This window comes from Myxine glutinosa, chromosome 9 (assembly GCF_964187855.1).
Source record: "Myxine glutinosa chromosome 9, kmMyxGlut1.1, whole genome shotgun sequence".
NCBI classification, from domain to species: Eukaryota; Metazoa; Chordata; class Myxini; order Myxiniformes; family Myxinidae; genus Myxine; species Myxine glutinosa.
The window spans coordinates 6,855,049-6,872,964 of record NC_136269.1 but is presented as its reverse complement, the minus strand read 5'-3'; the positions used below and the strand labels follow the sequence as shown (position 1 = coordinate 6,872,964).

General features: G+C 42.6%; 1 protein-coding gene across 6 annotated transcripts in view; it reads left to right on the top strand.

Annotated features, from left to right (window-relative positions):
- LOC137412320 (FERM domain-containing protein 6) overlaps positions 1-17,916 on the top strand; it is a 125,953-nt gene that overhangs the window by 74,538 nt on the left and 33,499 nt on the right. For 5 of the 6 annotated variants that reach the window (XR_010981469.2, XR_010981470.2, XM_078784064.1 and 2 more), the window contains 6 exons: positions 6,821-6,886; positions 7,160-7,228; positions 7,348-7,522; positions 9,527-9,739; positions 12,318-12,398; positions 12,929-12,996. Coding sequence is in view for 4 of the 6 variants with exons in the window: in XM_078784064.1 (XP_078640190.1) it covers positions 6,821-6,886; positions 7,160-7,228; positions 7,348-7,522; positions 9,527-9,739; positions 12,318-12,398; positions 12,929-12,996 (672 nt within the window). In the remaining 2 variants the exon portion in view is untranslated. The remainder of the gene's footprint in view (positions 1-6,820; positions 6,887-7,159; positions 7,229-7,347; positions 7,523-9,526; positions 9,740-12,317; positions 12,399-12,928; positions 12,997-17,916) is intronic. The other variant, XM_068097580.2, reaches the window with a different exon arrangement.

The window sequence follows — 17,916 nt, the reverse complement described above, 5'->3', positions numbered from 1 at the left end:
ACGGCCTGTCCCACCCGGGCGCGAGGGCCTCCCAAAGGCTGATCGCCGACAAGTTCGTCTGGCATGGCCTCCGGAAGGCCGTCCGCGGCTGGGCCAGGACGTGCCTCGCGTGCCAGCGCACCAAGGTGCACCGGCACACCCAGGCCCCGTTGGCCCCATTCACGGTGCCGGAACGCCGGTTTGACCACGTCCACGTGGACCTGGTGGGACCTCTCCCCCCCTCGCGGGGTTTCACCTACGTCCTCACCATGGTGGACCGCACCACCCGGTGGCCGGAGGCCGTGCCCTTGGCGTCGACAACGGCGGCCGATGTCGCACAGGCTTTCATCGCCACCTGGGTCGCCCGGTTCGGCGCCCCTCAGACATCTCATCCGACCGCGGCCCCCAGTTCACCTCGGAGCTCTGGGGGGCGGTTGCGCAGGGGCTCGGGGTCCGGCTGCACCGAACCACGGCCTACCACCCCCAGGCTAACGGCCTGTGTGAGCGATTTCACCGCTCATTGAAGGCCGCGCTCCGGGCCACCCTCTGCGACGGCGGCTGGGTCGACAGGCTCCCCTGGGTCCTGCTGGGCCTCCGGACGGCGCCCAAGGAGGACCTGCGCGCATCCGCGGCGGAGTTGGTCTTCGGGCAACCGCTGCGGGTGCCGGGCGAGTTCCTCCCCGACTCCACGGCACCATGGTCCGCGGCACAGCAGCGCTCCGCTCTGCAAGAGACTGCCCAGAGGTTCGCCCCGGTGCCAACGGCATGCCACGGGCACCCACCGACGCACGTCGCCCCGGAGCTTCGCACGGCGGAGTACGTCTTCGTCCGCCACGATGCCCATCGGACACCACTGCGGCCCCCGTACGACGGGCCTTTCCGCGTGCTGGAGACCGGGGCGAAGCACTTCACCCTGGACATCGGCGGTACTCCTGACCGCGTTTCGGTAGACCGCCTCAAGCCGGCCCACCTCGATGTGGACCATCCACCGCCAGTGGCCCGACCCCCACGTCGGGGCCGCCCTCCTGCGGGCGGACCCCCGGCACCGCCCCGCCCCGCCGCCACGCCGCCCCCCGGTCCTGCACCCATCCCAGGGGCAGCCAGGGGCATCCCACCTGGCATCCCTGCACCCCGGACGCCGCCGATCGCCAGGGGGCGCTTCGGCCGGGTCATTCATCTGCCCCGCAAACTGGCCCTCCAGGTGCGCGGGAATTCTGGGGGGGCGCGTGTGGCGGACACAAAAGCCCACTGGCGTGGTGACATCATTCCACGCACCAAGTGGGCGGTGGCCACGCCCGAGGGGTAGGCGTGGCCTCATGATATACACCGGGCGCCCAGCCCGGAGCAGTTCAGTGTTACAGTGTGCTCTTACAATAAAGACGTTTATATGTTACCGCTTGTCCGCTTCCTCCTTGCTCACAAGCAGCGCGCGTAACGCCGCGCTTTAATATGTTAATTACACCTAATTTGTGTCAAGTTCTGTGAAACGAGATTGATATGAAAACATTCATGTTGTCTTTGTTGTTAAATTTATTCTGGTTTCTTCAAACAAATCGCGACTTTAGTCCGCGATGTTCTTACCTCATACCAACGCACGCCGGAGTGTATGCGCATGCGCTGTTCAAAAAGGCACCCCAACAACAAGAACAACAACGCGGTCCTCTCATAGAGCTGCTCGTCGCAGCTAAAAAAAAAAATCAAATGGATATTTTGCTGTGCTGCTGCAGACCCTCGTACAACATGGGATTGTTTTCATAACAGCGTGATTTGAACCTGCGACCTGCGACCCCAGCATCATGAGCTCTGTGCTCATTTGGGAATGGCAAATGGTTAACCCGAATACATATTGTTACGTTTGTGGGGGTAGGTGATGAAATACCATAGTGGAGATAGAACTGTGTAGGGTAGGAAGCCAATCTCGATGTATTTAAGTAGAAAAACTGTGAGCTTAAGATCGTTTACGTGTCTTCACATGGGGGGAGGGGCTTGTGTTATATAGATAGGGGTTAAGATTAGTTTCCCCGGTATGTGATTGTTCCCTGTGATTTTTTAAAATTATAACAAGCCGGCCATAAAACCCCACATCTTTAACCAACAACAACAACAACAACCGACATAACTGCGACAGAAACCCGAACATTCCCGAGCAGAACCGAACGTTCTCGATAGACAATTAACCCCGCCCACCAATCGAGCAAGGAAAAAAGCCACGGAGCTCGTCATTGGTCGAGCCCGACCATGGGGCGATTCAGTGGAACTCGGCGATTTGTTGGCGTGACGTCAGAGCAAGAATGTTCGAGGAGGAGAAAAAGTTTCAATGACTCGATGCCTTGCACATATTCGTATTTTGAAGTAACCAGTGTTAACTTGTGAACATTTACAGTACGGTACTATAATGTACTTCCATGAAGAACCTGAGACAAATCATGAGAGAAAGGTTAAAAGGAACTTATTGAACTTTTCTAACAAGTTCATGTAATACATTGCAACTGTGAATAGTCACAGGCTCATTGCCACACTGAGCACCTGTACTGTACACCTGTACGGTACACATACACTGATGCTATACTACACAGACAAACTAAACAGATGAACTGTACTGCAGCACTTTACCACCATTGCCTCAAGTTTATTTTGGTTAAACTCTAGTCCTGAGTGAAATCCTATGAGAAGTTACCAGAGATCAACAAAATGGTGTCAGGAGTGGAAGAGGAATCGCCCCGTGCACACAAAGCAAGAATTGGGGTTAAGCTATTGGCTCACGTTGTCTGTTCATAAACGTCAGTTTATGAATGATGAACGACTTCATTTCAATTGAATGTTATATTTTGCACGTTAACAGTACTTTGGCTCTGAATCTGCCCCGATCGCACATACGAAGGGAGAAGTGAGATGATTTTTTTAATGTGTCTGTCTGGCAGTCAAACAAAGATGAAAATCATTCCAAACAGGTAACTTACTGGTTTTTTAAATCATAAAAGACACAAAAATAGGCACGAAGAACTAATGTAACATGTTAGATAGGGTGGTGTAAAAGACGCTGCATCGACGGAGGTAAACCTCCAAAAGCCTTTAACAACTTTTCTACAATCTTTAAAATCTTTATTTTATTTCAACTTAATTATACAGTATACTTAAACACTGAAGAACACAATTCGCCTTATTAGTCTGTCCACCACGCAGCGAGAGACAGGATTTTGCAATCACGTGTGTGTGTGTGTGTGTGTGTGTGTGTGTGTGTGTGTGTGTGTGTGTGTGTGTCTGTGTGTGTGTCTGTGTGTGTGTCTGTGTGTGTGTCTGTGTGTGTGTGTGTCTGTGTGTCTGTCCGTGCCGTAACTTTTTTTTTTATCGTTTAAGTCATCAAATTTTTTCAACAAAGCTTTATTATGATATGTGGAAGTTAAATTAATAATTTCGGCAAAAAGTCAATGTCAAATAAAATCGTCATTTTTCATCCAATTGACTGGAGATTTTAAGAATTTGGATATTTGGTCACTGATTTGGTCCACCAATCAAAAGCTAGAAGTAGGGTTTGCATATTTGGTCACTGATGCCTATTGCTTTTGAGGTCAAAAGGTCAAAGTCACCTAAATCAATTTTTGTATTTTTTTAGCTGTTTGCGTCATATTTATTGTATGGAAGAAGAAGAAGTCCGAATACAAAGCGGACGAGGACGGGTTTTGCATTTTCAGATTCTTTCTAGTTTGTTACTTGCGAAAATCAAAGATTTTTCAAGTATATTGGTTGGTCTTGTGCGTTATTCTGTCTTTGTCTGTCTGCACGTTAATAGTAATTTGGCTCTGTTTGTCTGTATGTCAGTCACATACAGGTCACAATTTTCAACCGATCTTCACGAAACGTCACCAAATGGTAGAGTTGGTCATAAGCAAGAAGCCTATTGTTTTTGGGGTCAAAAGGTCAACAGCTCAACATAGGCCAAATGTCACCAACTTTGTCAAATTTCGAAAATCTATATCTATATAAAAATCTATATAAAATCTATATTTCTAAAATCTATAATGTCAAATATAAAACACAGTTTGTGTGTGTGTGTGTGTGTGTGTGTGTGTGTGTGTGTGTGTATGTGTGTGTGTGTGTGTGTGTGCGTAATGTTACCGATAGACTCCTAAACGGAGAGGCTCACGTGCTTGATATTTGGCGTAGACATGGCCATTGAGCCTGGAAAGAACATGGCCGACCTAAAAAAAAATATTTCATAATATTTTTTTTACCATATTTTTACCTCAGCGCATTTCAGCGAGGAATATTATGCACAGAATCTGAGGCGGTGGCAGAGCAGCACGCTGATTCGCTCAGAGCGATCACGTGATGTTCCTTGCCGCCATAAACCCAGTTACGCGTTCGCACGTAATTCAGAGCGAAAAGCGATTGCGTTTTTTCACATTTCAGCGAGGAACATTGCCATTCACACCACAGAGGTTTTTTTTTTCTTTCATCTTTAGATCCATATTTTTTTTCAGCGAGGAATATTATACAAGGAATCTGAGGCAGTGGCAGCGCAGCGCGCTGATTCGCTCAGAGCGATCACGTGATGTTCCATCCCCGCCGCCAGACCATTGAACATAAAACACAGTTTGTGTGTGTGTAATGTAATGTTACCTCCCCTCCCCCCTCTGTCCTCCCCTCCCCCCTCCATCCTCCCCTTCCCCCCTTCCCCTCCCCCTCCCCCCTCTCTCTCCCCTCCCCCCTCCACCATCCCCTCCCCCGTCCATCCTCCCCTTCCCCCCCCTTCCCTTTCCCCCTCCCTTCCCCCTCCACCCTACCCCTCCCTTCCCCCTACACCCTACCCCCTCCCCTTTCCCCCTCCCCTTCCCCCCTTACCCTCCCCCTTCCACCCTTACCCTCCCCCTTCCCCCCCCTCCCCTCCCCCCTCTTATCCCCTTCCCCCTCTCCTCCCCTCCCCCCCGTTCCCCTCCCCTCCCCTTCCCCTTTCCCCTCCCCTCCCCCGCCCGGCAATGCCGGGTACTTCTGCTAGTTCTCAATATTCATCCGATTGACTTGAAATTTTAAGGGGATATACACATATGGTCACTGAATTCAACCCCGAACTATTTTTGAGGTCAAAATACGCCAAAAGGTCAACATAGGCCAGATTTCTAAAATCCTCAATTTTCATCCAATTAACTTGAGATTTGAAGAGGACTTGCATAACTGGTCACTGAATTCAACCACCAATTATTTTAGAGGTCATCATAGGCCAACAACTTATTATAGGGATTTGGCAAGTATCGTGCTCGGCACGACATTTCTCGTTTGTGTGTTTTTGCCTTATTGACACATTCAAAAACATTTCATTTAGCAGTACTTGGACAAAATAATGCGGCATTTTACATCATCATAACCAATCAATTTTACATGACCAATCAAATCTCTGAAACCACTCCATGGAAAAAAATTGAGACCTGGCTGTCAACTACTCCCCATGGGGAATAAGATATGTTAATGATGATGTCACCGTTATGACGTCAAAATTCAATAAATCCAACACTTATCCGATCATTATGATTTTTTTTTCCTCAGCAACCTCAGAAGCTGTTTTTCCTCATAGGTCATGTGGTACAGGTGCCATTTTGGAAAAACGATGTCATTGGTGCTATAATTGTGATATCATAATTCGACAGGGACAACGCTTAGTCTGATCAGTTTGAAATTTATTGAGCATGTTTTTTATTGAGCATTGAGCATCCAGACTACTATCTAGTTATTTTTAGTTTTAGCTTAAAAATTATCTTTTTATCTTGAAAATGTGGCGGTTTTCAGGTAAAACCCGGATTTGTGGTTGGTTACTTGTACTGTAAATCAGGACCAGCTCAAGTTTATGATTGAGATTCCAGATAGATGCAAATCTGACTCTGGATAATGGTTCTCTGGCTTACGGAATTGATCCACCAGGTCTTGTGGCAGTTACAAATCAAAATCATTTTAACGGAACTTTGCTGAGACCAAATTCTTGTGGATTACGTTCAGAAATGTTCAATTATGAGACAAAACCGACTTGTATAAATCTGTCTTGTATCAATTTTGTACCTTTTTGGTTCACGAGTTATCAAGTGACCACTATATTCGTCAAGGGGGTGCGTCTGTCTGTCCGCAGCATAACTACCCGATGATATCATCCGATCTTGATGAAACTTGGGTGGGAGGTTGATATCATGATCTAGTTGTGTCCTGCCGAGAGTGGGCGTATTGCGCCCATTGTGAGCGGAGCCACGCCCGAAAAAGATGTCTTTTTAGGGGGTAATCGAGTTCAAGCTATATCTTCTCCGAGGGAGTTGGTGGAATCTGACGGGGGTTTCGGCATTTGGTTAGGCCAATGTCATGTGTCTAGCCCCACGGAGCTCGATTTTTCATTTTCGCCCCAAGGTCAAGGTCAAGGTCACGAGGTCACGAAATGTAGAAAAGTCGATTTTTGATGGTTTTATTACATTGTTCGCTTCCTGATTGGGTGAAATGTCGTGCATGATCTTATATTATCACATACATCATGAAATACAAGTTTTCCAACAAATTTCAGAATCTTCGACCTTTGACATTTGAAGGTCACAAAGGTCAAATTTTCAAAGTTGTCGGAATCTAACCGAATTTTCGGTATTGTGCAGCTAACTAACCTCATAACTGATTATGGTCCCGATTTGATGCATCAATCGTCGATGATCATGACGATCGACTTGATAGTCCGTCCTTTGTCATTGAATACCGCTCGCTCGTGAACCGTCGTCGTCTCCCGACTTGTTATTTTACATCATTGCACTCCAACATGTACGTTTCTGCACGTTTCTGCCTCCCTCTCCCCCCTCCCTCACCCCATTCTGACCCCCAGGACAAGAAGGAGGCAGATGCATCATTAAAGCTTGGAGTCACTTTGAATGGCATTCAAATATTCCAAGTAATTATCACAAATCACACCATTATGAAGATGAAATGTATTAATCTTTTGAAGGAACTTTTTAATGTTATAAAGTTCGTATTTTAAAACAAACTGATTCGATCAGTTCTCAGTCTCCATTGTGTATTGAAGGAATGCATATCATGTACTGTACGAGGTCGTATCACCAGGAAGTAGAGTATATGATGAACTCGCTGGTTGTTTGTCATTTTCTTTGAGACAAACATGCAACTTCTGATGTCTGACTATAATGACCTGCTACTTCGTACACAGCGCTGTACACAAGGACATCGATTGCTGTATAACTTCCCATGGTGCAACGTCGGCAGATTTACATTTTCTGTAAGTCTGTCTCTGCTCTCTTGTTTTATATGAAATGGAAAACTTATGTCGACAAAGAGTTTTGAAGGGAGGTTTTTATTTAACTCTTTTTAAAATAACAATCAACCCGTTTGATTCAGGGAAAACAGTTTGTCCTGGAGCCGGACGGCTTGCCCTCGGCTCGTAAACTCTCGTATTACACGGGATGTACCATTCGGGCCCAACACCTGTTACGACTGCTGAGCAGCACTCATCGTCTTTACCTGAGACTGCAGCCACGCCTTGCCAAACTGCGACGTCTTGAAGAAAAGGAAGGTGCGTCTGCGAGCTGATCGTGTCTTTGTGGGTAACGCAAAATCTCGTGTCGCTTGTTGTGATGAGCTCAATGAGAAATCTATTTAATTGCATGGCATCGTCACTCCATATTAATTTGCACAAAGTACTTCCCAGATAGGATGAGGCATGTCTCAGTGTCAACTCTCAATAAGTCTCGTTTGTTTGCTTAATACACGACCAATGAAAGAGCTGCTGAAAAAACAAATTGTAAACGAGTGTGTGGTGCTAGTAATGGGAAGCATCATGCCAATGCTAAGTCATCATGCCAATGCTAAGGATAGAAGAAGGCCACCAAATCTGTCAAAAACAAATGCAAAAAGACAATGGTCATGGAATACCTGCACAGAATATGGTTAACTTTGAAAAAGTATCTCTCCCCCAAGAAACAAAATGAAACTTATAAATCAGATCATCAGATCATCATACCAGCATTCTCATAGTGCTGCAGTATGGTACATTCATCGGAATCAGAAATCAGCAAGATGGATACCCAAATGAGGAAGCTGTTAACTATCCACAAAATGTTCTACATGCACTTGCCGAGACGAGGAGACAGCAGACTCGTGGAGCTCAACCACGTGCTCAGAATGACCACTCTGGGGTTTGCCAGTGCACATAAAAAGCTCAACAGGCTATCAAATCCAAATTGTGTACAAAAAACTGGCATAAACTAGAACGGCACTCGGTGGAGCGCATACCGCTACCAGACTGAACAGGCTACATTTTGTATCCCACTGATGGCCCGGCCCGTTCCGCATCCGGATCTTGACCAAATCCTAAAGGGTTGGTCTTGTCACCTACCCAACTCGTCCACCAAGTTTCGTCATAACTCGTCTATAACGTTTTGAAATATCGTGCAATATATCACTTTTGGGCCTATTGCTCAATTGTGAAGAATCACTTAAAATTACAGTATCCAGATACAAATCTTCACCAAAATCGAATTAATACGTCCTTGTCACACACCCAACTTGTCCACAAAGTTTTGTCCGTATCCATCCATAACTTTGAGAGATCCCCCCCCCCCCCCCCTTCCCACGCCTCCTGCCCCCAAGCCCTCTCCCTCCCACACTTCTCCCTGCTCTCAAATGTTGTGGTTGTGTGCTTTCCCTTCTCTCCCCATCTTGTCTTCCGCTCCCTCTTTTTGTATATTTTGTTTGTCTGGTTGATTTGTTTGTGAAATAAATGTTAGCTCTATCACGAGCCTCGATTCAGTATACAAAAAAAGAAGAAAAAGAAAAAGAAAAAAAGAAAGACAGACAGACAGGGGTGAGAACATAACCTCCAACCACCTTCAGTGGTGGAGGCAACAAATATGCATTGATAATTGGGAGAACGTGGCATGGTTAGACCCCAGCCCCAGCCGCGTCCTCCGAGTCTGAGATGTCAGCAGTTTGAACTTGACCCCAGCCGAGTCGGACCAAAGACTTAAAAAATTGTATGTGCTGTTTCCTTGCTTGATGCTCAGCATTTAGAGGATAGAGTACGGACAAATCCTGTGTGTTGGTATCCATCAGGAGTAGGAAATTGCTCCTAAATTGCTACTGCTAAGTTTGGAGAAAAAAAGCGACACCATCAATATGGTGACGTCATACAAAGGGCATTACATCACTTCCTGCAAGCTCAATTGCTGTGTTTGTTCAACGTCAAATTCAGTTTTGTCGTGCGTGTGCGCATGCGTGCGTGTAAAAAAACAAAAAAAACAAAAAAAATCCTGGACAGATTGGGAAAAGATAAAGTTTCATTACAGTGACTAGGAAAAGGCTAACCCCGCTCGAGCAGGGAAAATGGCCTTAAAATGCCTGTTGTTGTACAGTGACTAGGAAAAGGCCAGCTTTGTGCATTACTGAAGTTTTCTCTACCTCCTGTAATACACCTTGTTGCATGCTTGAGTTTCATGATTACCTGTCATTTTCATTGATCCAGTAATATTTCACGGAAGAAGATCTTAGAAGGTTGTTATATAAAATCTGGCGTTCGCAGAAAAGTCTCGCTACCGTGAGTCCTACATCAGCGACACACTCGACTTGGACCTGGACCGGCTCGAGGAGCAGCGGTCACTCCCGGGAAACACCGGCGGGCCGGCCAGAACGCGGCGGTCAACGCCCGGCCACGAGCGCTGGTCCGGCCACTCGGCCGTGAGTCGAGCCAGCACGCACACGTCCGGAATCGAGGCCGATGCCAGGACAAGACCCGGTGAAGCTCGCACACCCATATTTGATGAAAGTGAATCCTCAATGGCCTTTGTGCTATCTCGCACTTGGATTTGATGCTGTCCATCTTTATTGATAAAATGTCATGCATGCACACAAGACGAGCTGGAGTAAAGACGCAACATATCATTTATCCGAGATATTTAGACACAATGTATTATGTAATGCCCTCCATAAGTATTGCAACAGTTAAAAGTCAAATTTGTTATTATTTCTTTACTGGAAATTTGGATTTGAGATAGAAAGATGAATATGAGGCAAAAGTACAGAAGGTCATCTTTCATTTCTTGGTATTTATGTGCATATATATATTTTACTATTGAAGAACAATAGCACTTTTTGTGTTCAGCCCCCCCCTGCCCCCCAAATTGCTTGTGTGTATAGCAATAATAACAAGTGTGACCAATACTTATGGAGGGTACATGCAGTAGGTGGTGGGGATGTTTTTTGGGGGAGCGATCAAGGCAGCTCGCCTGTTATAATGGGGGGATGCATTGCCAGGGAAAAGTATTGGTCAATCTAACTTAACTTAACCTTCACTTTAGTACATTTTGGAGACAAAAATAAATAAATAAACAAAATCAATACATAACACGATTGAAATAATGTATGGACACAAATTAAGAATCAAGTTTAAATGTATGGATTAAGTTTAATGCTTCTAAAACTCAATTTCTTCCCATCTCTGTCTGTCAAACTCCTCTCAACTCTCCAATCTCCTTCGAAAGCTCCACAATTACACCATGCGATTCAATAAACCTACTAGGTATTGCCGTAACATCAAATTTATCCTGGAATCCACACATTACACAAATAGCTAAGTCGACATCGAAGAAACAAGTCGTCATGTTCAGATGTTGAAGATTCTTCTCCTGTGAACAGTTTCTTCAACTATATGAAGGATTGATTCGTCCTTGTATGGAGTTGCTGCTCTCACATCTGGGGCGGGTCTAGCTCCACATACTTACTGGACAGAATTGAATCCAAAGTAATCCGACTTATCAACTCCACCAATCGGACCTCAAAACTTGATCTGCTCGAATTACATCGCAAAGTTTGCTCTCTTTCTCTTTTCTACAGATATTACTTTGGTTTCTGCTCCCAAGAACTTGCTACTTGTTTGTGTACCTCCATTAATTAGCGAGACCACGCAATACTCCACAAGCCACTACGTCACATGATTATTGTGTGGCCATTGGAAACTCAAGGGTGGGTCGTTACGATGTTTGTTTCTTCCTCTCCACTCCCAAACTCTGGAACTCTTTACCGTCCCATGTTTTTCCAAACACTTATGACCTTACCCTTTTCAAAAAGCAGATTTTCTCAAAAGCTCTTTGTCTATTCTCTCTTTCTTCACTTTTCTACCAATGCAGGTCTTTCATTGAAGGCCTGGTCTCGATGAAGACTATATAGTCCATGACTGGAGTTTTCAAAAAAAAGAAGAAAAACAAACAAACAAACAAAAAAAGACAATTTAATGGTGCAGGTCGAGAGTGGAGGTTTTGTTGGAACGTCTGAGCCAGTTAAGCGATGTGCTGGTACTCACTCACACCTGACACCCAAATGGTGGTTCGAGCGGTCACCGCACCGGATGTTGGGAATTTTCCATGCAGAAGCTAATCGACCCGAACCAAATCTGTACTTTAACAAACGATTAATAACTAAAGCCATTTGTGATCAGGGCAACTCGAACCACTTGGAGACCAAGTGACGTAATATGCGTATTTTGTGATTCATAAGGGAGGATAAAAAACCCGTGAAAAACGTCGAATATGCTCACGAAAAATTGAATACGGGAAGCACAGTGCCACAAATGTCGACAAAGGTCCCTAAAACAACGTATATGCCCACAAAACGAATGTTGAATCGCCTGGTGGGGGATGGTTCATGCCACACTTATAGCTGCTTTATGCATGATGCGTGGAAGATGCTTTTAGAATTATGTGCTGACTGCCTCAGCTTGCACCTCCCGGACCCCAGCTCTCACCTCGAACCCCAGCTCTCACGTCCCGAACCCCAGCTCTCACCTCACGGACCCCAGCTCTCACCTCACGGACCCCAGCTCTCACCTCACGGACCCCAGCTCTCACCTCACGGACCCCAGCTCTCACCTCACGGACCCCAGCTCTCACCGCCCGGACCCCAGCTCTCACCTCCCGGACCCCAGCTCTCACCTCACGGACCCCAGATCTCACTTTGCAAACCCCAGCTCTCACCTCATGGACCCCAGCTCTCACCTCACGGACCCCAGCTCTCACCTCACGGACCCCAGCTCTCTCACGCCAAACCCCATTCCAGTTTAAAGTCTGAGGGACAAGTAATTGCACACATCTTGACAAATTGCCCAACCTGCAAAACACCAGAATGACAGTATATAGTCGGGTCAGGATTATACAACTCGGAGACGAGTTATAAGGAACCAAGGAGTGTGTGTGTGTGTGTGTGTGTGTGTGTGTGTGTGTGTGTGTGTGTGTGTGTGTGTGTGTGTACATGTGTGCACATGTTGAACACTAAATTTCCTGACTTCGGTATTTTTTTGTTCTTTTTTTTTTTATAAACAGAGCTCGAGGTGAGTATGAATGATTGCGAAAGCGAGACTTGTCCTTGCTTCTTTGCAGCTGATGGAAACACATACAGCCAAAGTAAGCCAACATGCCTTACAGTCAGCATTGGCAGGAAATGAGAGATTATTGGGATAATAAATGTTTCCAACAGCATGTTGAATGTCGCCGTATTTTCATTAAACGAATGTAGCCCATAATTGTATCGGCGATTGTTTGCTATGAACACATGTTCTTCATTATCTATGTATACCTCCTGGATAGAAAGATTCCAGCAAACCTTCAATCCAAATACCAGGAATATTAGAGAAAATGGTCCCATTCATCCTGGATTTTATCTGCTCGTTTGTGCATTTGACCTTGTAATAAAATGTTTGTTCCATAATACGAGCCCTTTGATACACCTGTTGGCAGCCATTAGCTGCCCCTGCATATACTGTCCGATACAAGTCGAATTTGTATGGGAACGCTGTCTGGTGTACACCCGGGTTTAATGCCGAGATCCTCAACCAGTGACATGCATTCATCATATAAAGCATGTATTGTTAATGGACATCAAAATGACAGCCTGAAAGCTCTCCACTCAAGTTCTGGTGTGGTCTGTCCTGCAGTTCCACCATCTCCCACAGAAGAGAAAAATATGCGGGTGTTGGGACCAAGTATGGACAACTTGCCCCAGGTACTCGACTCGACCCGCTCTATGCCGTGATGGTTGAACAATGTCCGTAAAAATTGTACATTTTACGGACACCTTTCAACCATCATGTAATATCTGGTGCACAGGTACATCCATTGACATACACGAGGTTACCAAGATCACCAAGCTAATCAAAGTGCGTAATTGGCTGACCTACTGAAGAACACTGATGGAGATGAATTGATCTGATGTTTTTAAAAGGCAAATAGTATCTGGTTCCACACGATGGGATTTGTTCCACACCATTTAAGAATAACATACAATTGGCATATTGAGGCAACGTAGATGAGAATGCGTGACGTCATTTATTCAGAAGGGTCCAGATGATTATTACGTTTGCAAAAATGGTGGAAGTTTGAATTCCCCAAGTGTAGCCCACATGCTCCAACCTCTACCCCAGATGTAACCTATAATGCTCTGACTGCCCCCCTTCCAACCCGCAAGTGTAGCCCACACATGTTCCCTCTTCTCCCCCAAGTATAACCATGCATGCTCTGACACCCCCGGCCCCCACATCAATCTCCTGAAATATTCCACCAAAAAGCGAAAACCTTCATTGTAGAGAAAACAGTTATCGCTGCTTTTCTCTCTCCAATGGTCACAGTCCATGGTCGACTTTGGGAAATCTGGTGTGTCCATTATCGATGGTAGAACCTTGAAGGAGCTGTACTGTATCTGCGAAGGACATCATCTCAGCCGGGATGTTCTGCTGATCATCCGACCATCTAAACAAGCAGGGTGGTCTTCTTTGAAATTTCATGAAGGTCGAGCAAAGGAGAATGTGATCCACTTCGTTTAGCAGGGGATGTTGTAGTTCAACATCAGGATTTGGGTTCACATTGAAACCACACATATCGCCAGCTTTTTCATATAAACCTGGGGTGGAGGAATTGGCTGTCGGCACCACTTGATCATCAGCAATCGGTCCTATTGGATACAATATAAATGGAGGATTCATAATGCTGACCTGCAGACAATGCCATGACTCCCCCCCCACACACAACCTGTGGTCATGGATAAACCTTAAGCATATGCAATGAGTTAAGGATATAATCTGTAATAATCTAATTGTGCGTACATCTTAAATGTCTACACGCTCAAAAACACGTTTCAAGTTTTTATCTGTACCCTTTTCCGGGTCTTCCTCCCATATCCCTTCTCCACCCCTTCAATGTTTGCAATATCATTGTGGGTGGTCATTCCTACCCCGGCACTTTCAGCCAAACATGATCTTGGAGCCGAGCCGTACGTTTTCCATGCTCGGATACTCGCCCACAAAGGGTGTGTCTGGCTTCTTCGTTCCCAAAACAATAAACATTTCGAGCAATTTGGGTCAAGGTGGACACACGCAGGCATGCTTTAACATTTTCATTCCATCACTGCAGTGTTGGTGAAAGGAATTCGGAATCATTAGTGAGGAGCCCAAACTATTGCAGGGAGTATGTTATGTAAATTTCATAACAATAACATTACATTACAAACCTTTACTGACATTACATTACAAAACTTTACCAACATTACATTAAAAAACTTTACCAACATTACATTAAAAAACTTTACCAACATTACATTAAAAAACTTTACCAACATTACATTAAAAAACTTTACCAACATTACATTAAAAAACTTTACCAACATTACATTAAAAAACTTTACCAACATTACATTAAAAAACTTTACCAACATTACATAAAAAAAACTTTACCAACATTACATTAAAAAACTTTACCAACATTACATTAAAAAACTTTACCAACATTACATTAAAAAAACTTTACCAACATTGCATTAAAAAAACTTTACCAACATTACATTAAAAAACTTTACCAACATTACATTAAAAAACTTTACCAACATTACATTAAAAAACTTTACCAACATTACATTAAAAAACTTTACCAACATTACATTAAAAAACTTTACCAACAATACATTAAAAAACTTTACCAACATTACATTAAAAAACTTTACCAACATTACATTAAAAAACTTTACCAACATTACATTAAAAAACTTTACCAACATTACATAAAAAAAACTTTACCAACATTACATTAAAAAACTTTACCAACATTACATTAAAAAACTTTACCAACATTACATTAAAAAACTTTACCAACATTACATTAAAAAACTTTACCAACATTACATAAAAAACTTTACCAACATTACATTAAAAAAACTTTACCAACATTACATTAAAAAACTTTACCAACATTACATTAAAAAACTTTACCAACATTACATTAAAAAAACTTTACCAACATTACATTAAAAAACTTTACCAACAATACATTAAAAAACTTTACCAACAATACATTAAAAAACTTTACCAACATTACATTTAAAAACTTTACCAACATTACATTAAAAAACTTTACCAACATTACATTAAAAAAACTTTACCAACATTACATTAAAAAAACTTCACCAACAATACATTAAAAAACTTTACCAACATTACATTAAAAAACTTTACCAACAATACATTAAAAAACTTTACCAACAATACATTAAAAAACTTTACCAACAATACATTAAAAAACTTTACCAACAATACATTAAAAAACTTTACCAACATTACATTAAAAAACTTTACCAACATTACATAAAAAAAACTTTACCAACATTACATTAAAAAACTTTACCAACATTACATTAAAAAACTTTACCAACAATACATTAAAAAACTTTACCAACAATACATTAAAAAACTTTACCAACATTACATTAAAAAACTTTACCAACAATACATTAAAAAACTTTACCAACATTACATTAAAAAACTTTACCAACATTACATTAAAAAACTTTACCAACAATACATTAAAAAACTTTACCAACATTACATTAAAAAACTTTACCAACATTACATTAAAAAACTTTACCAACAATACATTAAAAAACTTTACCAACATTACATTAAAAAACTTTACCAACAATACATTAAAAAACTTTACCAACAATACATTAAAAAACTTTACCAACATTACATTAAAAAACTTTACCAACATTACATAAAAAAAACTTTACCAACATTACATTAAAAAACTTTACCAACATTACATTAAAAAACTTTACCAACATTACATTAAAAAACTTTACTGACATTACATTACAAAACTTTACCAACATTACATTAAAAAACTTTACCAACATTACATTTAAAAACTTTACCAACATTACATTAAAAAACTTTACCAACATTACATTAAAAAACTTTACCAACATTACATTAAAAAACTTTACTGACATTACATTACAAACCTTTACTGACATTACATTACAAAACTTTACCAACATTGCATTAAAAAACTTTACCAACATTACATTAAAAAAACTTTACCAACATTACATTAAAAAACTTTACCAACATTACATTAAAAAAACATTACCAACATTACATTAAAAAAAACTTTACCAACATTACATTAAAAAACTTTACCAACATTACATTTAAAAACTTTACCAACATTACATTAAAAAACTTGACCAACATTACATTAAAAAACTTTACCAACATTACATTAAAAAAACTTTACCAACATTACATTAAAAAACTTTACCAACATTACATTTAAAAAACTTTACCAACATTACATTAAAAAACTTTACCAACATTACATTAAAAAACTTTACCAACATTACATTAAAAAACTTTACCAACATTACATTACAAAACTTTACCAACATTGCATTAAAAAAACTTTGCCAACAATACATTAAAAAACTTTACCAACATTACATTAAAAAACTTTACCAACATTACATTTAAAAAACTTTACCAACATTACATTAAAAAACTTTACCAACATTACATTAAAAAACTTTACCAACATTACATTAAAAAACTTTACCAACATTACATTAAAAAACTTTACCAACATTACATTTAAAAAACTTTACCAACATTACATTAAAAAACTTTACCAACATTACATTAAAAAACTTTACCAACATTACATTTAAAAAACTTTACCAACATTACATTAAAAAACTTTACCTGCATTACAAAACATTACCAACATTACATTACAAAATATTACGTGACAAAACGTTACTAAAATTACATTACAGTGTGCAAGGCGAGTGAGGAAGAGTTTTTTTAATGAAGATAGCAACCCCACCTCCAGGACGAGGCTCAGGTCTATCATACCGGAGGAGGGAGTAACCTGGGAGAGATACCAAGGAATCAGAGACATCATGAAGGAGGAAAGTTTATGTTAAGCAGATCACGTCTGGTTTGTCAGAAGCAACCTGTATGGAGAGATCAGTCAAGTTTGAGCGAAGGCCCCGGATGTTTGAGGTCCATACCGTTAATGAAGAGGAAGGGGGAGCATCGGATACAGAACAGTGGGGGGGGGGGGGTAGGGTAAGATGTGGAAGAGGAGGAAGTGGTAGGGAGAGCTGTTGAAGGTGTGTCAGAGATTTCAGAATAGCTCGGAGAAAGGGAAGAATGGGGCAGACAAAATATTTGATGGTGATTGGGTGAGGCACAGTGAGGTGTTATTTGAGGAGGGGGAAGAGCGAGGCAGAAGGTTGGGGGAGATGAAGGTGAAAGTTGGAAGGGGGAAGAAGCAGGGAAGACGCTTTGAGGAGGGGTGAGAGGGGAGTCTAGGAGGGGAGGAGCGAGGGAGAGTCTCGGAGGGGAGGGGTGTGGGGGGAGTTTAGGAGGGAAGGGGCAAGGGGGGAGATTTGAAAGGGATGGTTGATGGGGAAGATTTGGAGGGGAGGGGCAAGGGGGAAGATTTGAAAGAGATGGGTGATGGGGAAGATTTGGAGGGGAGGGGCACGGGGGTAGATTTGGAGGGGAGGGGAGATGGGGAAGTTTTGGAGGGAAGATTTGGAGGGGAAGGGCAAGGGGGAAGATTTGAAAGGGATGGGTGATGGGGAAGATTTGAA